Source organism: Furipterus horrens, unplaced genomic scaffold (assembly GCF_987537825.1).
Source record: "Furipterus horrens unplaced genomic scaffold, mFurHor1.1.pri manual_scaffold_11, whole genome shotgun sequence".
In the NCBI taxonomy this organism is placed as follows: domain Eukaryota; kingdom Metazoa; phylum Chordata; class Mammalia; order Chiroptera; family Furipteridae; genus Furipterus; species Furipterus horrens.
Window position 1 is genome coordinate 83,780,484 of NW_028327181.1, and position 27,048 is coordinate 83,807,531.

At 39.8% G+C, this 27,048-nt stretch overlaps 1 protein-coding gene across 4 annotated transcripts in view; it reads left to right on the forward strand.

The window, feature by feature from the left end:
* VMP1 (vacuole membrane protein 1) overlaps nucleotides 1-27,048 on the forward strand; it is a 115,002-nt gene that overhangs the window by 24,483 nt on the left and 63,471 nt on the right. For all 4 annotated transcript variants that reach the window (XM_090292605.1, XM_090292607.1, XM_090292609.1 and 1 more), the window contains exon 6: nucleotides 20,570-20,737. In XM_090292605.1, coding sequence (XP_090148731.1) covers nucleotides 20,570-20,737 — 168 coding nt within the window. The remainder of the gene's footprint in view (nucleotides 1-20,569; nucleotides 20,738-27,048) is intronic.

Genomic DNA, 27,048 nt, shown 5'->3' on the forward strand with positions numbered 1-27,048 from the left:
AGCTTTGAAAGTCGTGCGTAGGGAGTTTAGGTTTTATATGTCACCAAGTTATTCAAGCATTAACATATGTGATTTAGGAACGTAATCGACAGCATTGTAGACAGCAGATTTGGTGGGGAAGCGACTGAAAGTAAGGAGGGCAGTTGGAAGGCAGGAGTCCCCGTGAGATGTAGTGATTACGTGATTTAAGCAGTAACAGTAGAAGGGATTTCAAATTTGGGGGACTGGGTAGTGTGTGGCAGTGCTAATAGCTAAATAAGAAAAACTATTTAAATATGAGCTTCACTTCTCTTTGAAGGCAGGGATCTTGTTCTTCCTTGCTTTATGCTGTATTATAAGTATCTAGAACAGTATCTGGTGCTTGCTAGGTGCACAGTAGATGTACTTGTATATTGAATAAATAGATGTAAAATAAAATCTTTGAAAAGCCCTATGGGAGGTTGGGGAAGGCAGAATAATTGGACTTTCATTGACAAAATAGTCTGTTCCTAACATCTGAGTATTATTTGTGACTCTTGATGAAGAATGACCTAATCCATGTGTAGTTTTTTCTTATTTTGTGTAATACTGACCCTTGAACGGCATGGGTTTAAACTGAGAGTCTACTTCTATGTGGATTTTTCCAATAGATACTGTAAATATATTTTCCTTATGATTTTCTTAACATTTTCTTTAGTTTTATTGTAAGAATACAATTATATTTTTCACACAAACAACTTACAATAATAAACAATAATACAAGAATAAACTTTTGCATACTCACAACTGTGAACCTACTTTTGCCCCACCCTTTATATTACATATAGCATACAAAATACATGTTCATTGACTATTTATGTAATCAGTAAGGTTTCTGGTCAACAGTAGGCTATTAGTAGTTAAGTTTTGAGGGAATCAAAGGTTAGATGTAGATTTTTTACTACAAGGGGGTCTGCACCCCGACCACTGTATTGAGTTTCATATTGAACATCTTTTTAATTTCCCCAGCAATTGAAACCGCATCTACTCCTGGCTTTATAAACAATATTTTAATATGCTTTTTGCTTTAATTTAGATAAACAGCAAACACAATGAATGATTAAAAATGTGATTTGTATTTTTTTTATTTAATATATGCCAACTGCTTATGATCTGTAGTAGATCTGTAAAGTATATTTTGATATAAGGAAAGAATCCTTATCAAATAACAAATTAGAGGTAAAATAGCATTTGTAAACTGCTTTCCTTCTGATTTTTTTATATGCAGGCATCTTGTTGTTCCTTTGATGTCTTTTTCATGAGCAAATTTTGCCTCGCCAGAAGTACAGTTACTGATTTATTTCATTTACGTTATTCATTTTTTTAATAAGTTGATCAGATGCAAAAAAAGGCTTCCGTGGCTGGTGGATTTTTCTAAGATTTGTACCTTCTAAGCACTCTTGGATATCATTTCCAGAAATCTATTAACAAATTTATTTTAATTTTAGCAACGATGGTGGCAGGTTTCCTCTCAGAAGATTCAGAACATAAGTGACCAAGGAATGCGTATTAACTAGAGGAAATTAGGCTCAGAGTAAAAACAGTAAGTTAATAAAGGGAACATGACTGCTGTTTTCCTCTTTTTAAATTTATTTTTAGTTTTAGTTTTTTACTGACTAGAGAGAGAGTAAGGGAAGGAAAGAATCATTAATGTAAGAGAGCAACATCAATCTGTTGCCTCCTGCACATGCCCTGACCAGGAATCGAACCCACAACCCCTCGGTTTGCCCAGTCACCTGAGCCACACCCACCAGAGTTCCTGTTTTCCTCTTTGATGCATCTCTGTGTTTGAATGAGTCAGAATTTCCATCTGCTCCAGAGCTAGATAGACCAGGGATCAGTACTTTTTCTGTAGAAGGCCAGAGAGTAAATATTTTAGGCTTTGCAGGCCACAGAGTCTGTCTCTCTTGCAGCTCCTCAGGTCTGTCACTGTAGTGAGAAAGCATCCAAGAGCAGTGTGTAAAGGAAGGATGTGACCATTTTCAGGTCAGCCTTTATAGTCACAAACGCAGGCGGCAGACTGGCTTTGGTCTGCAGCCTGTGGCTGGCTATTCGTTGCTCCCGCGTGTGGGAAGAAGTTGTAGGACACCGGAAGCAGCATATTGAGCTCGGGAGCCTTAAAAAACTAGCTACTTTCTGGGGACGTTCATGTGACACGTGCATTTGATTTGTTCACTTACCGAGAAAGGATGATCTCTCTTTTCTGGGTCTTAATATTAGACTTAACACGATGTTTTAGAAGAGATTGTAGTTGTGCAAGTACTTGAATGGTCTAGCCCTTTGAGTGCCAACATCGCTGGGGGCCACGCTGACAAATTTTCCCCAAAGTGCCAGCGTAGCTCCCAGAGACTCTTTTCAATGGCTATAAGTGTAAATAACAATGGAATAATTCGTATTTTATGTTTTGTTCTCTTTTTTTGTACCTCAGGTTATATATTGATATAACTTTTTCTCGTGTTGATCCAAATTTCGAATTTTTACGCTTGTTCAAATACTGACATATTAATTCTGTTATAGTTTTTGCTTACATTTTAAATGGTCCTTTTAATTTCATTTATATTTGCAGTAATCATCAAAACTATGCAGTGTGCATGATAAGGAAGCTTTTGCTAATGGACATTTTCATTGCTTCACAGTAGAGTGGTAGCATTTTTTCCAGTGTCTCAGCACAGTAGGTTTATTGCTCTCATGATGGAAATGCAGAGAGTCCTTGAGACATTTGACCACCTTATATGGAGAGATAGGAACCTGAATATGGGTATAATATAGAGTGGGGGACCTTATATCATCTTACAATGAGTCAGCCTTTACGATGAGGGGACATTGTTTACTGAGGACATGCGAAGTGCTGCATCTTAGGTCTATTTCACCAGCGATGGAATCATGGAGCGTTATGAAGTTTTCTTTCTTTCTTTTTTTTTTTTTCCAAAATTTATGCAATATTTGACATACTTCTTGTTTGTTATCCATGTTGCTCTGTGTTTTTTAAAATTATAATCATGGGTTTTATATTATACCATATATTATACTTCAAAAGCCATATTGAAGGAGAGAATTTATTTTTTCTAAAATAATTGTTATAATAAAATAATTTTAATGCAATAATTTTTTTGCTAAATTGCATCAAAGAACACTGCTTACGAAAGAAGAGTGTATTTACTGTATTTCGTGAAATTTTCAGCAAATTGTTATGAATAATAATTTTTTATAGACATTTTCGTAAACTCTGCATTTCTTAGCAAATTGGCCTGGCATTTCTCACATGAATTTTAGCAATTACGTGTGGCATTCAAAGGGCCAGAAAACCATCAAAGGAAAGAAACACTTTTCATGAAGAATAAACTGGAAAAAATTTTCCAGATGAGCTGCCTGATGGCAGCAAGATTAACTCTAATCTTATGTTTTAACCAGTGGTATGTGTAGTTATTAAATACAGTTTTTACAACATTACGGTCCTTTTGAGAAATAATTTATGGATTAAATTTAGATTGTTATAAACAATTGGAAGAAGTTATGGGATTATTTCGGTAGCCACCTTAGAATTCTTTTCAGTACTAGAAAAAACATGATTCGTAATTCTGTAAACAACCAGGTTATCAAAAACCAGAGCTTCAGTGCTTGATAATGGGACGTGCATCTCAGATGCATCTCAGACATGCTTCTTGTAGGCGTGTACATTATTATGCATCAAGTTACAAGATAAGCAGAAACTTAAAGAGTCATTGTAAACTATATGTTCCACTAATGATTTATAGTTTGTTCTATTTAACAGTAACAGAGAGAATGAGTCCCAACAAGAATTTTCAAGTCCCAAATAATGTGATGCGTGACTAGCGTTTGACACAAGGTGGAGCAGTTTCCTGGGGAAAGGCTTAACTGGCTCTGTTAACACATTCCTTTCGCGGAAGCCCAGCTCCTAGACAAAGAGCTCTGAGAACAAAAACTGTCAACAGTCATTTTATAATTTTAAAAGGCACCCAAATATTAAGCTCTAACTAGAAGGCTGGATATATTTTACAGAGAACTTTTGCCTTTGGCATGTGTTTTTCCATCATCTTGGGAATCAAAAAGGAGGGACTTTAAAGCATTAAAGTTGTCCTATCTGCATTCATTTGGGGTGTAGAAAAGTTTTAGAACTATTTAATTACATTGTAGACTAGATCGGGTTTTATTAGAAGCTATCGTCGTCGGCAGCCGTCCGTCTCGAGAGACGATGGCGTAGCTTCTTGAGAGACTATCTGCACCGCCGAGAATGGCTGTGCAGTCCGATTCGGGAGTGACAATCCCTGCCGCACTTGGTACAGGTGAAGGCAGATGGCCGTTGTTGCTGCTGTTGACGCTGCTTCCGCCTCGATCTTTTCTGGACCGCCTCCTCGTTGCGCGCAGCCTCTGCCCGTGACGTACCTTGCCTGACCGCGAGCCTCCAGGCTAGGCAGTCGTCTGCTTGAACTTCCCATGTGTTGAGATTGATGGAGCATTGTGTCATGTCCTTTTTGCAGATGTCTTTGAACCGCAGTTTTGGGCGCCCTGTCATCCTCTTGCCTTCTGCTAGCTCGCCGTAGAGGAGGTCTTTGGGGATACGGCCTGCATCCATTCTTTTGACATGGCCGAGCCACCTGAGGTGTCTCTCGCTAAGAACTGCATGCAAACTGCTCATATTGGCTCGCTTCAACACCTCGGTGTTGGGGACCTTATCCTGCCAGGCGACATGCAGGACGCGTCGCAGGCACCTCATATGGAAGCTGTTGAGTTTCCTTTCGTGCCTTGCGTAGGTGGTCCACGTCTCGCTGCCATAGAGGAGAGTGCTGAGTACGCAGGCTTGGTAGATGCGCAGTCTGGTTTTCTCAGTGAGGCTGGAATTGTTCCACGCTCGCCGGTTCAGTCTGGCCATAACTGTGGCTGCCCTGGCGATTCTCCAGTTGACCTCCAAGTCGACTGACAGAGAGCTCGAGATGGTGGACCCGAGGTAAGTGAAGTCGTTGACAACCTCCAGGGTGTATCCGTCGATGGTGATGCATGGGGTAGTCCCCGTGCCTTGAGCCATAACATTCGTCTTCGTCAGGCTGATGGCTAGTCCGAACTCCTTGCATGCGTGGGAAAGGCAAGTGACTAGCTGCTGGAGTCCCTCTTCGGAGTGTGATGTCAAAGCTGCGTCGTCGGCGAAGAGCATCTCACGGATGAGCACCTCTTTGACTTTGGTCTTGGCTCGTAGACGGGCCAGGTTGTAGAGCTTGCCATCGGATCTGGTGTGAATGAAGACACCCTCGCTGCAGTCCTTAAAGGCGTATTGGAGGAGCATGGAGAAGAAGATTCCGAACAGCGTAGGCGCGAGGACGCAGCCCTGCTTTACTCCGCTGCTGACTGGGAAGGCCTCAGAGGTTGCGCCGTTGTAGGACACCGTGCTGTGCATGTTGTCGTGAAAGGACATGACCACAGCAAGCAGATGTGGTGGACAGCCAATCTTCCGTAGCAAGCTGAAGAGTCCGCTTCGACTGACCAGATCAAACGCCTTCGTGAGGTCAATAAAGGCGAGGTAGAGTGGTTTATGCTGCTCGTGACACTTCTCCTGCAGCTGGCGTAGGGAGAAGATCATGTCCACTGTTGATCGGCCAGCTCTGAAGCCACACTGGGACTCTGGGTAGACGCGGGAAGCAAGGGTCTGCAGGCGGGCAAGGGCGACCCGGGCGAATACTTTGCCGACGACGCTGAGGAGAGAGATGCCCCGGTAGTTGTTGCAGTCGCTGCGGTCTCCTTTGTTCTTGTACATGGTGATAATGTTGGCATCTCTCATATCCTGGGGGATGTAACCCTCCTTCCAGCAGCGACAGAGTAGATGGTGGAGCGGCTGTAGCAGGACTGGTTTCCCGCTCTTTAGGATTTCTGGAGGGATTCCGTCGCTTCCTGGTGCTTTCCCGCAAGCGAGGCGGTCGATGGCTTTGCCGAGCTCTGCCGCAGTAGGTGGGGTGTCTAACTCCTCCATGACTGGTAGGTCTGGGATGGCGTTAAGAGCAGTGTCTATTACGGTGTTCTTCGTTGCGTACAGCTCGAGGTAGTGCTCGGTCCACCGCCGCATTTGCTGTTCCTGGTCAGTGATGACCTCACCTGTCTTGGACTTAAGGGGGGCGATCTTGGAGGGGATTGGGCCTGTTGCCTTCTTGATACCCTCATACATTCCTCGTGCGTTGCCTATATCGGCGGCTTCCTGAATGCTTCTGCACAGGTTTAGCCAATAGGTGTTGGCACAGTGGCGGGCGGTCTTCTGGACTTTGTTCCTGGCAGCCCGTAGAGCTTGAAGTGTACTGGGAGTGGGCGTGACCTTGTAAGCCAGTAGGGCCTTCCTCTTAGCCTCGATCACGGGTTCCATTTCTTCCCAGTGAGCCTCGTACCAGTCAGCGTTCTTCCGCTCTTTCTTCCCGTAAGCAATAATGGCGGAGTTGTATATGGCGTCGCGGAGACGTGGCCAATTGGATTCGATAATGTCATCTGCCCCCACTCCCTCACCGAGTGCATCTTCCATCTTGTTGATGAATTGCTGGGTCTTAACTGGGTTGCTGGCACAACTGGTGTTGATGCGTGGGCGACCCTTCATCTTGGAGTGGTGCAACCTCTTCGGCATTATGCGCACCTTGCTTACCACGAGGGCATGGTCCGTGTCGCAGTCTGCACTGTGGTAGCTGCGGGTGAGGAGGGTGCTGCCAATATCCGTTCTTCTGGTGATGACGAGGTCAAGCTGGTGCCAATGGCGGGAGCGGGGGTGCCTCCATGACACCTGGTGGATCTCTTTGCACTTGAAGAATGTGTTTGTCACGCACAGGCCATGGTGACACAAAAGCTCAAGCAGTCGCTGACCATTCTCATTGATCTTTCCTCTCCCAAAGTTTCCAAGGCAGGTGGGCCAGGCCATGTGGTCGGCTCCTACTCTTGCGTTGAAGTCTCCAAGGAGATAGAGAGCGTTACTTCTGGGAATCTTGGATAACGCTTCGTCCAGTGCATGGTAGAACTGTTCTTTCTCTTCGGTGGTGGCGCAGAGGGTTGGGGCATACGCGCTAAGAATGCTGACTGGGCCGAAAGTTGTTGACAATCGGAGGGTAAGTAATCTCTCTGTGCCTCCTGTGGGTGGCTCTATGGAGTTAACAAGCGTGTTCTTCACAGCGAACCCAACACCGTGCTGTCTTGGTTGGTCCGGAGACTTCCCTTGCCAGTAGAAGGTGTAGTTGGTTTCTCTGATAGTTCCGTTGTCGGCCAACCGGGTCTCCTGTAGAGCCGCAATGTCGATGTTTAGTCGTGCCAGTTCCCTATCGATGACAGCGGTTTTCCTGGCACCCTTGATCCACGGAAGGTCTGCAGTAAGTCCGGGGCACATGGTCCTGATGTTCCAGCTAGCGAGGCGAAGAGCCGGAGGCTTCTTTCTTGTTGTTTGCTTGGAATTAACTGGTGCGGGTGTTTTGTGGCCCACTTTTCGAGAGGCGCCTCTCTGATCCCCACGCACCCAGTGGGGCAGGCGAGCCATGGCGAGACGGTAGCTGTCCAGTGAGGTGCGATGACCTCTCCCACCGTCAGAGGAGACCCCTGGCGCTCGTTTCCTTCGCCAATCGGATGAGCTGATAACCGGTATCTGTCTCCTCCCGTGTTGAGTCGACATCTTGCGATGACGCTGGAGTGTCCTCTCAAGTGAAACTGAAGCTACAGAGCCTGGGCAGGGTGATATGGAGGGTCTGCTGTTGCCCATGCAGCAGACCCCCCCTCTCTTCGCAGCTGAAGGGTCCAAGGGAAAGACAAAGTCAATACAGCTTGGCTTCAGGTGCGCCGCAGGAGTTGCCGGTGTTGACTACAACGTCAAACCGCCTTAGGGACTCCGGCTCCGGATTTTCTGTCGGGGTTTACTCCCTTAGCCTTTCCCCTGAAGAGGTATGCCGCAAGGCAGCGGAGGTTTTTTTGGAGTCAGAGTTTTCCTTCTCTGATTTTAGAGATGTCCTTCCTCTTTCCTCCTTTACAGTCTTGAGGGCAGCATTTACAGGCTAAAATAGAAAACTGGCAGTGTAACCTTCTAAGCAGATACTACCAATACCCTGCTTGGGTATACTCACCCAACAATAAACATCTCTTAAATGTCCTCCAAGTGCCATGCCTCGAATTAGTAAATGGCAGTGCAATGGCAGCCAAACATTTGGATCAGTTTCACTAAGTAAACCACCAGCACAAGTAGGTTTTTAAAACAATAGAATAGTGTCTCATTTTATTAAAAATAATAACTATTTTTAAGCAACTTACCAGCAACACTGAATAAAAACCTGGCTGTGTTTCCCACTGTTTCAGCTGCTCCTCAGCTGGCTTTAACACAGCAGTATCCTGACTGGTGGCCTGAGTTAAGACTTGAAGAACAACAGTGCTGGCACTATTGAGATCCATGGAAACCAATTGGCTCAGTCCGAATAGCCCGGCTCTCCAGCTTCCACTGTCCAACACGAAGTGGCGTCGGTTGGTCCCGCGCCCCACGCTTGCAAGTCCACGCGCCGCCGCCCACTGATGCCGAAAGCGGCTTCTAGGAACGCGCCATGTTCTGAGTCGCAGCTCTAAACGATGCGGACGCTAGAATATCGCGTCACAGACATCCACAGCAATAAAAAAGATCAAAATACTGATACACAAAACAACACAAATGAATCTCAAAAAGCATTATGCTAAGTGAAAGAAGCAAAGCATAAAAGTCTACATGAAGTTCTAGAAAATGTAAAATTATAGAGACAGAAAGTAAATCACTGGTTGCCTTGGGCTATGGGGCTAGAGGAAAGGATGATACAACAAGACACAGGATAATTTTTAGGGAGATGGAAATTCTTTAATCTTGATTCAATAGTAGTTATGCTACCGAAAAGCAATTTGGGGTCCTGCTGCCTGCCGCCACCCTCTAGGCAAAATTCCAGAAGCAAAGGTTTGGTGATAAAGAAAGTCTATCCAGTCACAGCTTCAATTACTTAAGCCTATCAATTAAGGCTAAACTCTAACACCTGGGCCCTGCTATCATTTCCCCCTGTTTTAATCACCTTATTTCTATAGGGCTAGTTACAAACTAAAACAGCATAAAATACAAAAACTACACAACTTTGGAAGAATGACAGGCTTCTGCCTCATAGCCTGTTCCCTCTAGAACACCCAAAGAATAAACCAGAGACCCTCTGCCAGGCCAGCCCAATCCTTTAGAAAAATAGGAAGCCCCACACTTTGTTCTTCCACAGAGAAGAATGACCTTATGGAATAAGGTCATTTTAGTAGAAAAGAAATATTGGGCTCTTTGTTATAAAATAAATACAAAGAAACTTGTCAGATATTTGCTCCTGTGTAAGATTCAGGTGCAGTTTCTGTTTTAAAGTTTAGGATTATTTCATTACTAAATTATGTGGTAAAAATTGTACATTTAAAAAGTCTGACCTCTTGATTGCTAATGAATATTTATAGAATACCTCTGTGTATAGCACCCAATTTCCTTCTTTATAGTATGTATATAGTACTTTATAGACGATCATAAAGCTGGTTTTTCCTTAGGTATAGACATTTATTATACTTTTTTACTTGTAGCTATTTATTGCCTAAAGTAATTGTTGTTTTATTTTTTAAACTGCATGTATGTGGATTCAAATGAAACAGAGCAGTAGTTTCAGTAAGAAATAGTACAGTTAACTATTTAATGCCACTAAGTGGAATAAACTCTGAAAAAATTGTGAGCCAACCTCTTTACTTTTTTTTCTGCCTGACCTCTGATGATTGCTTCATTGCTCACCTGTCTGTGTCTCTGTAAGACACAAAGGGAAGAGATTGCCCAAAGTGACATTCTGGTGTGACTTGATATTGCTCTCTGTAGGTAAAATGACTCTGGCTGTAAGCATGCAGTGACTCAGGGCCCTTCCGGGAAAGCCAGCAGGCCCTTCTTAGAAAAGGTCTGCTTGCCCTTTTTTGATGAATGCATGATCTGCTCTTCGCCCTGTCTTCCCCAAAGGAATGACTCATGCATGAACCCTTCTGAGCCATCACCACATCAAAGAAGGAACCCAGGTCTCCATGACATGGGGTGGGTTTTCACCAAACAAAAGGGCAACGCACAGACTGGATAGCTTCCTGCCCTTAAGTTACTATTTATTAATGTGTGCTTAAAGTAAAGCTGAGAAGATACAGTTTAGCTGAAATCTGTTCTATTGGATATATGTTTGAAACAATTTATAACCTTTAAAAAACTCTCTGTATGTGGTTAATTTCTCCTGAACACTTAAATTAACTTTTTGATCAAAAGTTGCTTAGGTTTAGAAAAGAAAAGTGAAATATGTTTTTATTTATGGATTGATTCAATATAATAAAAATAACTCCAAAGAAGGGTCCTTATAACTTGGAGCATGAATGATAGTTTATACATTTTGTTTTGTTTTGTTTAGCAATTTTATACTTATTATAATACTTTTACTATATGATCTCATATATTCTTGCCCTATTATATAGATTGTACAGACATTATCATAGTTATTATTACTAAACTTTTCATCAAATGAGGAATATGCGATAGAAGTCTGATTACATCTAGTAAGTTACTAACAGCTTCAGAAAACGAAAACCCACATTAACCAATGCCCAGATTATTGCATTTTATAGAGAGTGACTAGAGAAAAGCAGTGATTAAAAGAATTTGAGGAGTAGAATTCCTGTTTGCAAAAGCATTTCTAAAGTTGGAATTAAAGAAAACAAAGTCAAGCACACAGCCATTTGTCATCTTTCATTTATTTATCACCAAGATATTCCTAATGAATCACATTCCAGACTAACCACTGACTCCTTTTGTTCCTTCAGTGAAGGAGTGTGGCAAACAAATGTTTTCCCAGTGAATCAGCACAGGATTCTTGATTTTATTACCTTTGCCCTAAACTTTCCAGACAAAACTAATTGGAAATGTTGCCTTTGGGATCTCACTGGACTTCTGTGTATGGATGATGGATTAGGCTATGAATTGACATTACAGATGTTATGCAAACAACTCCAGTCTTGAGGAATGTTTTATCAGTTCTGAGGGAGCTGCCTAGGGTGGAGGAATGTCTGTCTGTCTGCTCATCTTCCTCACAAACTCATACGGACTCATAATGTGGTATCATATTCTTCGTCTTGGTTGATAGAAGAGACTTGGCTAAATTAGGCTCATAATTAACTAACGTGACCATTTTAGGTTTTTACTTTTTAGGAAATCTAATGAACAAACTGAACTAACAAGCAAAATAGAGACAGGCTCAGTCAGAGATAGAGAGCAGGAAGACAGCCGGGGGACGGTTAGGACGTGAAGGGACTGAGGAAAAGGACGCGTGCCCACGGACAGCAGTGCGGTGATTGTGCGGGAGGAGCGGGTGTAAGGGGGATAATACATGGTGATGGGGAAGAAATACAGTAAAAATCAATCAATCAAAAAAAAAAAAAAAATGGCTCTGGGAGAAGGGGCCCTAAAATAAGCCCAACAATAAAGTTCAAAAGACAGAAAACATTTTATTTCATGAAGCAGCAGTGCACATTACTAGTTTGCCATTTTACTGATATAATTTTTTTTTCTGGGATTAAGGGAGGAGTATCCCACAGCTTCCTTATAAAGACCCTAATTTGTGTTTGTGGCCCCAGGACTTCCTGGTACCTAAACAGGAACTACTGCATTATCAGGGCACTAGCTAAAGCTTCTCTTAACTACCAGATTAGAATATTTTTGTGTAGTACAATTTTAGGAATGATAATTTTATCTCTTTAGGATAATTTTTAATTTAAATTTCATTGGGCAGAACTAGTAATATATTACTATTCCTGAAGCTAGAGTAAAAATTAATCCCACATAATTATCTGTTAAGTTTTTTAAAACTTCCTCTTTTATATTGCTCATGAAAAAATATAAATTGTAGAACTGTAACCTAAAATTTATCTTAAAAGAATATTTTAGAAGTTAAAACACTCTTTCCACCGATACCTATATCTGCTTTTACTGGAAGTCTTACCCCTGGTTTAACTATGGATTTGCTCTCACCCAGACATTGTCTTGCCTGGCCAAGCACTACATCTTTGCCTCTGGACAGGCAGAATTATTCCATTATGAAAACTTTGGAAAATATAATGTAATACAGCTCATGAGACTAGATACACGAGGCTTTGAACTGAAGCAAAACCAGATGTTCGATATGTCACAAGTAACTGAGCTATCTTGTTGAGCTGACTTCACTTAGAGTGACTAGACTGAGTTACTCCCCACCCCCCAATTAAGGACCCTAAAACCTGTCACTCTGAGGAGGGTATAACATTGAATCACAATCATAAAATTCAAACTCCTCCTTGTCACTAAAGAGAACTTCCATTGACAGTAATTAGGAACTCTCAGGGGCTAGGTGGGCAATGAGTGGGTGTTACTTGTGACCTGGTTGCTAACTAGGGGATTTATAGTTTCCTGTGCTGGGGAATAACAGTCTGGGCTGCAGAGAGCTGTTTGACTTCCTTTTATTACCACCACAAAGATTAAAGGACACTGTCCTGAGCTGGAGAAATTAATCTTTGAGGACCTTTATTTGCCTTTTTTCCTTAAGAAGTACTCCTTGTATGACTGTTTACCTTGATACATGACGCATTCTTCTAAAATGAGCTGAGGCTCATGTTACACCCCAGCATACGGTCTGTCTTGGTGACTCTCCCATGGGTACTTGGAAAGAATGTGTATTTGGCTATTCCTGGATGGAGTGTTCTGTATTGTTCAAGTCTTCTCTGTCCGCACGGCTTGTCAGTTTACTTGTTCTATCAACTAATAAGGGGGCTGAAATTTCCAACTATAATTGCAAATTTGTTTATTACTCCTTTCAGTTTTGTCAGTTTTTGCTTTATATATGTTTGACAGTCTGTTAATAAGGTGCATGCACATTAGGAATTGGTTTGCTTTCCTGAGAAGTAGCCCTTTCATCATTATGAAATGCCCTTATTCATCTCTAGTAATTCCCTATCCTGAAGTCTACTTTATCTGATATTAATGTAGCCGCTCCATCTTTTCGTGGTTATTTTAAAGTAGCTTATCTTTTTCATTTGTTTACTGTTATTTTGGGTCCTAATGTTTAAAATGACCTCCACGCAGCATGTCCTGGGGTCTTGCTTTTTAATCCAGTCTGACACTGCTTTTTATTTTTACATTTGGTACACTTACAATTAATGTAGTTAGCGATGTGATTGGGTTTAAGTCTACCCTCAAAATATTTTTCCCATTTATTTTTTATTCTTCTTTTCCTAGTTCTTTTGGATTGAGCGTTTTTTAAGCATATATACTGTAACCACCTTACAATAGGATGCTCCGTTTTGTCCTCCCGTACTTTATGCTGCTGTAGTCATATCCACATTTTACTTGTACATATGTCATCTCCTTTGCTCTAAACAACTAGTTATTTTTTAAAGAGTTTTAAAATGAGGAAGGGTCTTCTATGTTTCCAGTGCCATTCACTCCTTTGTGTACATTGAAGTTTTCATCTGGTATCGTTTTTCTTCAGAGAATTTCCTTTAACATTTATTACAGTGCAGATCTGCTGGAACAAATTCTTTTGGCTTTTGCTTATCTGAAAATGTTTTTATTTCATCTTGATTTTTCAGATATATTTTCCACGGATTCTGGATTGACAGATGTTTTTTCCTTTAAACACTTTAGCCCTGGCTGGTATGGCTCAGTGGGTTGAGCCTGAGAAATGAAAAGTTGCTGGTTCAATTCCCAGTCAGAGCACATACCTGGGTTGTGGGCAAGGTCCCCGACTCATGCACATTGATGTTTCTCTTCCTCTGTTTCTCTCTTCCTTTCTTCCTCTCTCCCTTCCTCTCTCACTCAAAAATAATTAAAAAAAACATTTTTGAGAAGTTATTCCATTGTATTTTGGTCTGCATTATGTCTGATAAGAACTCTTATCTATATTTTCCTGTAGATAATGTGTTCCTTTTATCCCCTCTGATTGCTTTCAAGATTTTCTTGTTATTACTGAGTTATAACAATTTGATTATGATTATGATTTTTAGCAGTTTGATATGTTTTCTTTTCTTTGTCTTGATCCTGACTGAGATTTATTGAGTTTCTTAGGTTTGTGAGATGATGGCCTGAAGTTTTTAATCAAATCTTGAGGATATCTGGCTGCTCTTCAAGTTTATTTGTTTGTTTGTTTGTTTTTGCACACAACCTTCCCCCCACATATACACCTTTTCCTATCTTTCCAGGATTCCAACCACATGCCTATTAGACTGATGGGTGTTATTTCACGGTTACGGAAGTTCATTTCTTTTCTTTTCTTTTAAGATTTTATTTTTATTTCATTTTAGAGCGAGGGGAAGGAAAGGAGAAAGAGAGGGATAGAAACATTGATTGGTTGCCTTTCGTACATCCCCAGCTGGGGACCTGGCCTGCAACCCAGGCATGTGCCCTGACTGGGAATCGAACTGGTGACCTTTCAGTTGACAGTCCCTCACTCAATCCACTGATCCACACCAGCCAAGGGTGGAGGTTCATTTCTTTCGTAGCCTTCACTCTCTGTTTGAATATTTTCTATTGCCCTCTTTTCGAGTTCTTTAATATTATTTTCTGCAGTATTTAATCTGTTGATCATCTATCTAAAGAATTTTTCTACTCAGATATTATATTTTTAGCTCTGGAAGTTTCATTATTTTTCACACTTTCTATTTCTTCATTGGATTTATGTTTTCCTTTAAATCAGGGATCAGCAAACTTCCATAAAAGGCCAACAATAAATATTTTAGACCTTGTAGCCCATAGAGTCTCTGTCATAGCTGCTCAGTTTTGCCATCATCACACAGACTTAGCCAGAGACAACATGTACATGAATGCACATGGTTGTATTCTTTGAAACTTTATTTATAAAACTGGTGGTGGACCGAATTTGGCCCATGGGGCCGAAATTGCCAAGTGCTGCTTTAAATCCTTGAACATATTTATAGTCACTGTTTTTACGTTCTTGTCTGCTAATCATATTATCTCCGACTTTTCTTGGTGTGTTTCTTTTGACCAGTACTTCTTCTGGTTATGGGTGACCTTTTCCTGCTTCACATATCTACTTTCTTGTTTTTTTTTTTTTTAAGCCATACTATATTAATTAATTTATTTATTTAAGTATATTTTATTGATTATATTGTTATAATAGTTTGAATTTTTTCCCTTTTGCTCCCCACCCTCTGCCCAGCACCACCCCTCCCCCAGAAACTCCCACCCCCAGTCCATGCCCATGGGTCATACATACAAGTTCTCTGGCTTCACCCTTTCCTATATATTTTTTTAAATTAATTAATTAATTTTTTTTGACAATAAAAAATAACAATCCCTCCCCCTATCAGACTTAAGACCCTTTATAATCTTATAAAGGACAATGGGCAAAGGTCTCGTGTTCCTCTAGCTGCTTCAAGCTGGACATGGTCGTCGTCCTACCTACCCCTGGGTCCAGAAATCCCTAATAAGAATGGGGGTGTCTACTTATTTATTGGATGCTGAGTATGTGGTGTTAAATATTTGAGTGTATGGATTTTGTTTTCTTCCTTTATAGAGCATTCATTTTTGTTTGGGTGAGCAGTTAACTTACCCGTGGATCAGCTTGATCTATTTAAGGGTTTTTAAAAATCCTGTCATGGCCTGTCTGGAGTAGGTTTTACTCTAGGCTCTTTCCAAGGTCTTCCTGTAGTGCTGAGTCTCTCTTCTCTCCAGCTGATTGGAGCTCAAGTGTTTCTCAGCCCTGTACGAACTGTAAGGAATTGTTCAGCTTACAATTCCCTGTTAGTTCTTTTCCCATTAGTTGTACTTTGCCTGGCCTCTTAGAATCTCACCCCAGCATGCAACGCAGCTTCGGCTGCCACAGTCTCAAGGGGACCATCATAGTTCCCTCTTCGCTAGTATTCTGCCCCACGTATTTCAAGTATTCAGCCTCCCTGAACAGATTTCCTTCTCATCTCAGCAAGACCACCGTGCTGTGCTTGGGCTCCTCCTCTTTGGACCATGGACTTCGCTGTAGACACAGAGCATGTCTACAAACCAGGAGCCAGAGTCATCCTTGGGTTTCCTCATCTGTATCCCTTCTCTCCGCAGTCAGGCCCTGCACTGCCTGTGGTGCACTGTCTGGGAAGACACTGTCCAGTTTTCTAGGTGTTTGCTGTAGGAATGGAAGTCTTTACCAGTTAATTCATGATCTGAGGCGGAAAACCCTCAGCCACGGGCCGGGATATCTCTAGCCAGTACGTACCAGTACCTGCGTGCTCCCGTGAGCGCTGGAACACTGTGTGGTTTGTATGTTTCATGGTGGTTCTGTCCAGGTAGTCTTTTCTGCTTTAACTATAGCTGTTTGTCTTTTTCCCATGTTTCTTCATTTAGTGTGATTAAAAGGGAGTCTTTCATATTCGATACATAGTAATAGGAGTTGTAGGTTTTAGAAAATGCACTTAAAAAGTACTTTGAATATGTATAACTTTAAAAATTCTTGTAATAAAAGTGATTTTTTTAAAGTTTTGTTTGCTTTTTTCATGTAAACTAATATTTATTTCAGTTAGGTCAATTATATTTAGGAACCATTAACCTGTAATGTTGAAAAGTATTCGTGAGGTTTCCCATCAGTTAACGTAGTTTAAACTGAAATGTCAAGGTACAGGCTAAATGAGCTCTTGAGAATGAACAGAGGACAAGAAGCTGAGTTATTCATGTTCACTTTGTCTGGGAACCACCACATCTGCCTCTCAGGCTGAGTAATCACGACTGGTTAGTGTGGTTACGGAGAGTATGTGCCAGTTTCATTGTATGAATGAACTGTCCTTTCTTTAGGGAAAATATTCTCATCAGATGGCTGAAAATTTCCCTTTTTAGAGTCACTTAAAATTAAAACTACGAATGTCTTCTATCTTTTTGGATAATGTGTTTAATCTGATAAGTTGCATATTTTATCTATATTTCTATAATAGAAATGTAGTTTGTTCCTTTTTATGTATCCCAGAAATCTTGTTGTTTTATCTTTCAGGATAGTTCAGCTTTTGTTCTAGAGTTGAGGGGTAGACTGTTCCTACAGTCTACAGGGGACGGTTGTCTGGCGATATTATGGACAAACTCTTAAATTGTTTTTTTTTGTTTGTTTTACTCATATCACATTTCTCTTTTGTGTTTTCAAATAATAAAGTGAAAGTTACAATTTTTAAAAAAATTGCATCTGATGCTTAGGTATGCTAAGTGTAAAGTGAGAAGTTTTTCACTGTTTATTCAGTTATTCTGAATTCCCCAAACTTTAAATGTGGGAGTTTTATTTACAATTACAAAATAATCCTTTTTACCCCATTTGTGAAATCTCTTATGCATGTAGTATTCAAAAAAACAGTTGTAGATTTAATGGCTTATAACTTTTTTTAAACCTGAATTCTCAAAAGCATTCTTTTAAAAAACATACTATAATTACTTTTTTTAAATTTATTTTTATTGTTTTTCTATTTCAGCTGTCCCACTTTTTCTCCCATCCCCCCACCCCCCCACCCCTTCTCCCACAGTCAGTCCCCACCCCGTTGTCCATGTCCATGGGTTATTTATACTGGTTCCTTTACTAAACCCTTCCCCTACTTACCCCCCTCCTCTCCCTCCCTCCTGATAACTGTTAGTTTGTTCCTTGTCTACATGCCTCTGGTTCGATTTTGCTCATTTGTTTGCGTTGTTCATTAGTCTCCTGTATTAGGTGATATGGTATTTGTCTTTTGTTGCCTGGCTTATTTCACTAAGCATAATTCTCTCTAGGTCCATCTATGTTATCACAAGGCAGGAGTTCCTTCTTATAATTATTTTTAAAACTTAAATATTACCATTTATGGATTATTATTAATTAAAACTCAAGAAAAAGAGGAACCAACTAAAAATTCACATAGATATTTTTCGGTTCAGAAAAATCTAATAACTAATTATTTAGTGCTAAGTGTAGAACTTTATTTTTTAGATAATATTTGAACAAAAATACGTATTGCATTTAGAGAGAAATGTAAAATTTATGAATATCTTTTCATATTAACATGCGACAAAAATTTTTGTTTTATATTGCCTTTTATCTTGACAGTGGTAGGAGTTCTTCAGCGTCTTATTTTTATCAATGTATCTTATGTACCGTCTTTGAACCACAAATTCTTTCATTATGTCATTTTAAAAGGCTTTCTTACATATAGAGACCACTTACTGTATATGTGTATGTGTGTGTATATATACATATATATATACACATATGTATGTGTGTATGTGCATATATAATTCTACAGATACAGTATTTTTCTTCATAACAGCTAACTGCTGGTACTTTTTGAGGGCTTACTATATGCCAAGCACTGTTCTAAGATTCGTCGGCAGCCGTCCGTCTCGAGAGACGATGGTGTAGCTTCTTAAGAGTCTATCTGCACCGCCGAGAATGGTTGTGCAGTCCGACTTGGGAGTGACATGGTATCTGTCTCCTCCCGTGTTGAATCGACATCTTGTGATGACGCTGAAGCTACAGAGCCTGGGCAGGGTGATATGGAGGGTCTGCTGTTGCCCATGCAGCAGACCCCCCCTCTCTTCGCAGCTGAAGGGTCCAAGGGAAAGACGGAGTCAATACAGCTTGGCTTCAGGTGCGCCGCAGGAGTTGCCGGTGTTGACTACAACGTCAAACCGCCTTAGGGACTCCGGCTCCGGATTTTCTGTCGGGGTTTACTCCCTTAGCCTTTCCCCTGAAGAGGTATGCCGCAAGGCAGCGGAGGTTTTTGGGGGTCAGAGTTTTCCTTCTCTGATGTGCCCTGACTGGAAGATCGAACCAGCGACACTTAGCTCGCAGGCCGACGCTCAATCCACTGATCTAAACCAGCCAGGGCTTTGTTCTAAGATTAACACTATATGAATTGACCAATTTAAACCTTACAACATCTTCAGAATGTAGATCTTGAAGGTATTTTATTACCCATTTTATAGATCAGTAAAAAGCAAGACTCAGAAGGTAAATGGTAGAGGCGACAACCTAAACCAGAACGTCTGGCTCTGGAAGTTATACTTATGACTATTATGCTATAAACTTTGTCTGTAGTATGCTTTAAAGTGAATAATTATACCACGTGTGTTAAAGCAGCGTGTTAAGAGTGACCAGCTTTTAGATCTCACACTTCATGGGGACTTTGGAAATTAACATTGGATTTTATTGACATATTTGATTATATTTTGGAGTTTTTGGATTTTGGAGCCGGGTAGACCATAAAATGAGTAATTCTCTTGCCTTACAGAAGAGTAAACTGAGGCCCATAAATTTAAGTGACTTGTCCAAGGTTGCTTATTTTCTGACCCTTAATTTACTATTTTCACAGTGATTCCTAAATTTAGCCTGTTAGAACCTAACATATTTGAAACTCTGAAGGAGCTTGTTTATGACATATAGGTTCCTACTCCTACCTGTTGAATCAATCTATGCTTAGGAGACCCAGGAATTTATATTTTTAACAAACTCCTTAGTTGATTCTTATTCAGAAACCTCTCCTTGGCATACATGTGTATTTAGGAACTCTTGTGTTTAAACCTTTATTTCATTATCAACCCATTTTAATCTATTTGATATTATTGATTTGTTACATTTCAAAATAAAGGCACAAAGTAGCAGAAAAGCTTTCATATAAAAAATCACTTTAAAAGAAAAACTCACTGATAATGGGTCCAGTGTTTTTTTTTTTAAAGATCTCAGTGAGAAAGATAAGTGAGGTAGTTACTTCACCAATGTATGTAAGGACAAACAGTGATATTCTGAAGTTATGCCTAAAAGAATAGCAGCACAGGAAGTTTTTATCAAAGGGATATAATCTTCTTACAAATGAGAAATATGGATACATAAAATCAGGATCAAGGGAGGAATCATATGGTTTCCAGGAGCTAGTATTGGGGGAGGGAGATCGAGTACAAAAGAACACAAGGGAACTTTGGGCAGTGATGGAAGTGTTTTATATCATGATTCGTTTTTGTTATACAGTTAAATATACTTGTCAAAACTCATGTAATTTAGACCTAAAATAGCGATTCTTATTATATATAAAGTATCAATAAATCTGAATTTTTAAAAAAGCAAACCAGGAGGAAATTCTGGAAAGAGTTTTTCAAATTACCAACTGTATCTTAAAATATTTAGTTCGTTCTGGCTTGTGTGGCTCACTGGATTGAGTGCCTGCCTGAGAACAGAAAGGTCACCGGCTGGTTCAGTTCCCAGTCAGGGCACCTGCCTAGGTTACAGGCCAGGCCCCCAGCTGGGGGCATGCTAGAGGCAACCACAACCGATCGTGTACCTCTCTCACATCGATGTTCCTCTCCCTCCCTCTCTCCCTCCCTTCCCTTCTCTCTAAAAATAAATAAAATCTTTAAAAGATTTTAGTTAAATAGATTCTTGTTCTTTAAAAGCTACGCTTTTTCTATTAATATATAGTGATTTAAGGTACCATTAAAATAGCATGTATATTAACGATTCCCTTTTCATTAATATTTCTAATCATGTTTCTCCTCTTTGTTTTATAGGGTCCACATATAGCTTCAGTTACATTAGCTGCTTATGAATGCAATTCAGTTAATTTCCCTGAGCCACCCTATCCTGATCAGATTATTTGCCCAGATGAAGAGGGCATTGAAGGATCCATTTCTTTGTGGAGCATCATCTCAAAAGTTAGGATTGAGGCCTGCATGTGGGTAAGATATCCATTCTCATATTTGTCTAAAGTCAACCTGTCTGTATACTTTGTTGTACCAAGTCAGTAGATGATTAATTCATGAAATCATCAGTTGCCTACTTCCAAGTAAAACAAACCCTCTAGAAAGGCTGCAGGTTTGATCCCTGGTCCGGGCGTGTACAAGAATTAGAAAATGAATGTGTAAATAAGTGGAACAACAAATCGATGTTCTTGCTCTCCCTCCCTCCCTCTCTAAAGTCAATAAATTAAAAAAAAATTTTTTTTAAGTCAGTTGGCTGTATTTTAAAAAACATTAAAACCCTTTTAGAGCTTTTTCTGTTCATTAATGACATTCAGTGGGAAGGCATGAAGCAATTGATGCCAAGGAGACAGCAGGTGGGAACAGGGGTCTGGGTGATGTGGCTGCACCGCTTTGTAAAATCTCACTTGTGTGCAGGTACTTGACAGACACGTAGCAGGTGCTTACATATCCGTCTCAGACTGCTCAATGTGATGTCTCTCTCCGAGATTTAAGTATTCAGTGTTTATTCTAAGAGGACTCATTTTCTTTTCTGAGTTGTTACCATATTAAAGTACAGTGAGACAGTTCTTTGTAAACCAAGCTTTACTGTAGTGGGGTATCTGGTTGTATATTGTGATTTCCCTTTTAGTCGTACCAGTTACCTTTTTCTGATACGCTTAAGTGTATCTTGGGAAGTTTTTGGACTACATGCTTAATGGCAAATATATTTTAACCCATACAAAACATTCTTTTTTTATATATATACTTAAATTCATTCAGGTATCTATCATTAAAGAATAGTTCATTTGCTCAAGACTTCCGATTACCTTTTGCATTATTTTTTAATTCATAATTTGCATTTATTAAGTTACACGTTACTTGTAACTTATTCCCTTAAGAGTTTCTTATAAAATAAAAAATGTTGAACAGATCGTTTAAAAATCTTAACTAAAGTGAATATGAATGTGAATACTCTGCCCACAGAAGAGGTAGAGTTTTCAAAGATATTTAAGTGGTAGCAATTATGTTGTGTTTTAAAAGAATTATAAGGGAAATGCCATACATTGAACTTGTTGAATATGAAAGACAGGAAAAATTGTCATGTTTCCTGTTACTCTTTTATAAACACTGGAAACAGAGTCATTGTACTGGTTGCCTCTGTTTTTAAAATTTGACCATATTAGTCTTGATGAAAGATTTTATTAAAGTCACAGGAGATACTTGGAACATGCTAGAAAGGAACTGTGTATATGCACTTTGATTTTTCTGTTTTTCTTTTACCCTTTCAAAAATGATTTACGTAGCTGGATTAACACCAACGCCAATAAAGAAAAACTTCCATCCCAGCTGGCGGTGGTGGCTGCTCATCCAAACCTCCATAGTCCACTTCTTTTCTTTTCTTTTTTTACTCAAAGGCACTTATATTTTTGTTTTGTTTTTCTTTTTTTGCTTTTTTTTTTATTGTTGTTCTTTTACAATTGTCCCAGTTTTTCCCTCATTGCTCTTCCCTGCCCCACCCACCACCCCGCTCCCCATAGCACACATTTGACCTGGGTTCATGCACGCCTTAAATTAGTCAACTTCGCTGGTGTTTTAAACTCAAAAAATACGGACTGTACATTATATTTATTACCCCTACAGCACTCAGCATCAGACTTTGCACACAGTACAAGATGGCAGTCAATACTAATTGGCTGAATTTTTGCTTTTCATATTTCCTTTTTTGATAACTGTCTTGTCATGTAGCACATATCAAGTTATGTTTCAGTTTGTTCCCATTGCTCTCAACATTTATAAGGACAGTCCTTTCAACAAAGAGTGCTAGGAAAACAGGATATCCACCTGAAAAAGAATGAAGCTGGACCATTACCTCACACCATATACAAAAACTAACTCAAAATGCATCATATACATAAACTTAAAAGCTAAAGCTAGAAAACTCTTAGAAGAAAATATAGAGAAAGATCTACACGATGTTGAATTTGGCAGTTGTTTCTCAAGTATAACACCAAAATTTTAGGCAACAAAAGAGAAAAATTGATCTTTACTAACAGAAAACCTTGTGCATCAAGGGCACTCAAGAGAGTGAAAAGACAACCCACAGAATGAGAGAAAATGTTTATAAATCGTATGTCTGATAAGGGTTTAATAACCAGAATGTTTAAAGAACTCCTCCACCTCAACAATAAAACCCCATTAAAAAATGGGCAAAGGACTTGAGTGGACATTTCTCCAAAGATGGTAATACAAATGGCCAATAAGCACATGGAAAGATTCTCAACATCATTAATCATTGGGAAAATGCAAGTCAAAACTGTAAGGAAGTACCCCTTTACACACATGAGGGTGGCTATTTTTTTTTAAAGGAAAATAACAAGTATTGGTGAGTATGTGGAGAAACTGGAACCCTTATAGGTTGCTGGTGGGAACGTAAAGTGATTCAGCTGCTGTGGAAAAGAGTTTGGTGGTGTCTCAAAAACTTAAACATAGAATTACCTTGTGACCCTTCTCTAATTTCACTCACATAAATGTCCAGCAGAACTGAAAACTGTGACTCAAATATAAGTACAGATATGTGTACTTCACTTTTCAGCAACATTATTCATATTATCAGAAAGGTAGAAACAACAGGTACATGGATAAATGAAATACAGCATATACATATAATGTGATATTATTCAGTCATAAAAGGAATGAGGTGCTGATACATGCAACAATACGATAAATTTTGTGAAAACATTAAGTGAAATAAGCCAGACATAGAAACACAAATATTGTATGATTCCACTTATGTGAATTGTCTAGAAGAGTCCAATTCATAGAGACAAAAGGTAGATTAGAGGTTAGCATGCGTGTGGGACATGAGAAGTTAGTGTGTAATGGATATAGAGTTTCCTTTTGGGTGATGAAAATATTAGAAATAGATAGTGATTGTGGTTGTTCAACATTGGGAAAGCAGTTAATGCCCCCGAATTTTATATTTAAAGTGGTTAAATGGGACAGCATCGGACAGCATCATAACAAGTCAGTACTACTGAGGTTGAGAAAACTGATCAAGAGCGTGTTGGACTTGCTCCTTAGAGTTTATCCTTTCATAAATTTGATTCCATATTTTTTCTCCGAGGGAATGTCTTGCTTGATGAAAAACTGATAACTTGTTTAAAGTTTTCATTTAATGTGTACTTCGTAAACTAAAATATCTTTACAGACTTCCCTCTCATAAATCTATTGAGTCAGTGAAATTATTAAAATACATTGTACTTCTCACTGTAAGATAAAGACCAGGGGAAGCCTCAGTTTCAGCTTGTTCATGCAGGTGTTGGGAGCACGTTGAAATGAGTTATTTTATGTTGTTCATCAGGAGGTTACCTTTTTTTGAGTTTGCATCTTTTTGATCTTCCACATTTTGGCTATATCACCATAGCAGGGCTTCATAAATTTTCTTTTCATTCAGAATCCCAGTAATAGGTGTATATATCCAAGTACTGGGGAGTCAGAGTGAGCAATGCCTGTCTCCACCCTCATGAAGCTTTACATTCTTGTGAGGGGAGTAATTATCATGGGAAAATGTACATGTACGTATTGAGAATTATATATGTATGTAAATATTTAAATAAAATGTGGTGAGTGCTATGAAGGAGAAATCTACTGTGTAACCCAGATGTTTCCTCACCTGCGATTCAGTTAAAATCTAAGGAAAGCCAGGAGTGACCAGGGTTAGAGGGAGTGACAGCAGGGCCGCGCATTGTGTGATGACTTTCAGATAGAGAGCGTCTCCTTAAAAGGGCCTTTGTTAAGTTCATGGTTTTGTTTTTGGTTTTCTTCCATTGTACTAAAATATACATGACCTAAAGTTTACCATTTTAGCCATTTTTAAGTGCACAACTTTCTCACATCCATGATGTTGCATAACCATCATCAGTATCGACTTCCAGAACTTTTTTGTCACCCCATACAGAAACCCTGTACCCTTTGAACAATAACTCCTCACTCCCTCCTCTCTCCAGCGCTTGGTAACCTCTGTTCTATTTTCTGTTTATGAATTTGCCTATTAGATATGCATATAAATGAACTCATATAATCTTTCTGTTTCTGGCTTATTTTACTTAGCATATGTTTTCAAGTTTCATCCATGTGGTAGCATGTATCAGAACTTCATTCTTTCTAGGGCTGTTTTAAAATTGACCTCAAGGAGCCCTGACCAGTGTGGCTCAGTTGGTTGGGCATTGTCCCACAAAGCGAAAGGTTGCTGGTTCAATCCCCAGTCACGGCACATGCCTTGGTTGTGGGTTCGGTCCCTGGCCCGGGTGCGTGCAAGAGGCAGTTGATGTTTCTCTCCCTCTCTTCCACCCTCCCTTACCCTGTCTTAAATAAATCAATAAATAAATATAATTTTATTTTAAAAATTGACCTTAAGGAAAACTAGAAGCAAATTTTCTCTCTTTTGTTTGTGATACAAACTGATGATTTTACTAGAATTGCTGTGATTGTTTTATAAACATTGCTGTAAGAGCCCTTGAGTTTCTCAGTGGTTTTATGCATGTCTTTCAAACTTAAGCCTTTAACCTCCAATTCATGTTTGTCATTTCAATATTTAATTAAAAAAACATTTTTTTTTAAAAGGTTATTAGCACACTGATAATACAGAACTCAGAGAAGGAAAACTCTGACTCCAAAAAACCTCCGCTGCCTTGCGGCATACCTCTTCAGGGGAAAGGCTAAGGGAGTAAACCCCGACAGAAAATCCGGAGCCGGAGTCCCTAAGGCGGTTTGACGTTGTAGTCAACACCGGCAACTCCTGCGGCGCACCTGAAGCCAAGCTGTATTGACTCCGTCTTTCCCTTGGACCCTTCAGCTGTGAAGAGAGGGGGGGTCTGCTGCATGGGCAAGAGCAGACCCTCCATATCACCCTGCCCAGGCTCTGTAGCTTCAGCTTCACTGGAGAGGACACTCCAGCGTCATCGCAAGATGTCGATTCAACACGGGAGGAGACAGATACCGTGTCACTCCCGAGTCGGACTGCACAGCCATTCTCGGCGGTGCAGATAGACTCTTAAGAAGCTACACCATCGTCTCTCGAGACGGACGGCTGCCGACGACGAATACAGAACTATCATAATTTCTCAGTAGTCAGCATTTATGTATAAAAGTTTCTACTCTCCAGATTTTTCCCATTAAAATTATGATTCCTTACATAGAAAAGTAAGATGCTGCTGATTTGCTTGTGAACCCACTTGACAAAACTTTTTAAAAACACAAAAAATTCAGAATTTTTCTGCTCCCCAAAACCTTTGAATAAAATGCACAGCCCAGGAAGATGTTTTGTCTCTCTCTTGGTGTTGCACATTTTGTGCGTATTAAAAACTCCAGTCAAGAAGCAGGGACCTCAGGGTGATAACGTGATAGGTAGCAGATGGTTTTTAGAAGGGCTTTCTGAGTTCTTGCTGGACTAAAGGCCGCGTGTCTTCCTTTTGCAGTGAGGGAGCCAGTCGTTCCTTTCCCTTAATTAAGCCTAGGCTGACAGTTTTTAGTGTTCTGCAGTTATGTTTCATTTTTTTGTTTTGATTGTGTAGGAATTTTAAAATTGCCTTCTAAGAACCATGAAATTATGATGGTACTTTAGTATCTAATTTGAGGTAACTGGCTAAATAAACTTCTGTGTCTGGAATATAATGTGTTTTGGGGGACCTGCCTGGATGACTCATTTCCTTTTTATTTATTTGCATAAAAAATAGAATATTGACTTATGATTGCCATTCTTGTTCCTTGCTAATGTGGGAAAACGTGAGCAGAATTAAAATATGATAATGTGTCAATTAAGTATAAGACATTATGTAGCTCTTGATTTCAATTCATTATTACTTCCTTTTTAACTTTTAAGGAAACTTGTCATAAGTTTGAATCATATGATTGCTTCTAGAACTAGCGAACATGTGACTTGACTTAAACCTTAGGTTTTAGGAGAAGTTCATGTTTTAAATAAAATGTTGTTACTAACTTTTCTTCCTACTTTCTGTTACGAAAAAAAGTTAAGTACAAAGAATTACATAGTTAACTGAATACATGGTTACCCAACTTCGGCAGATGTTACCTCCTGGTTACCACTGTTTTGTGTGTACCCTGCCTCGGTCTGCTCTCAGGTACCCTGATGCGTACCCAAGCTAACATGCCGCACTTCACCTGTGAACATACCAACCGTAGGACTTTAACCACATTATCACACCTATCAGGGATTAGGAATAGTCTCTTCAAATCAGTTAACCCAGTTAGTGTTCTAATTTTCTTGGTTGTATTTATTTCTTTATTCT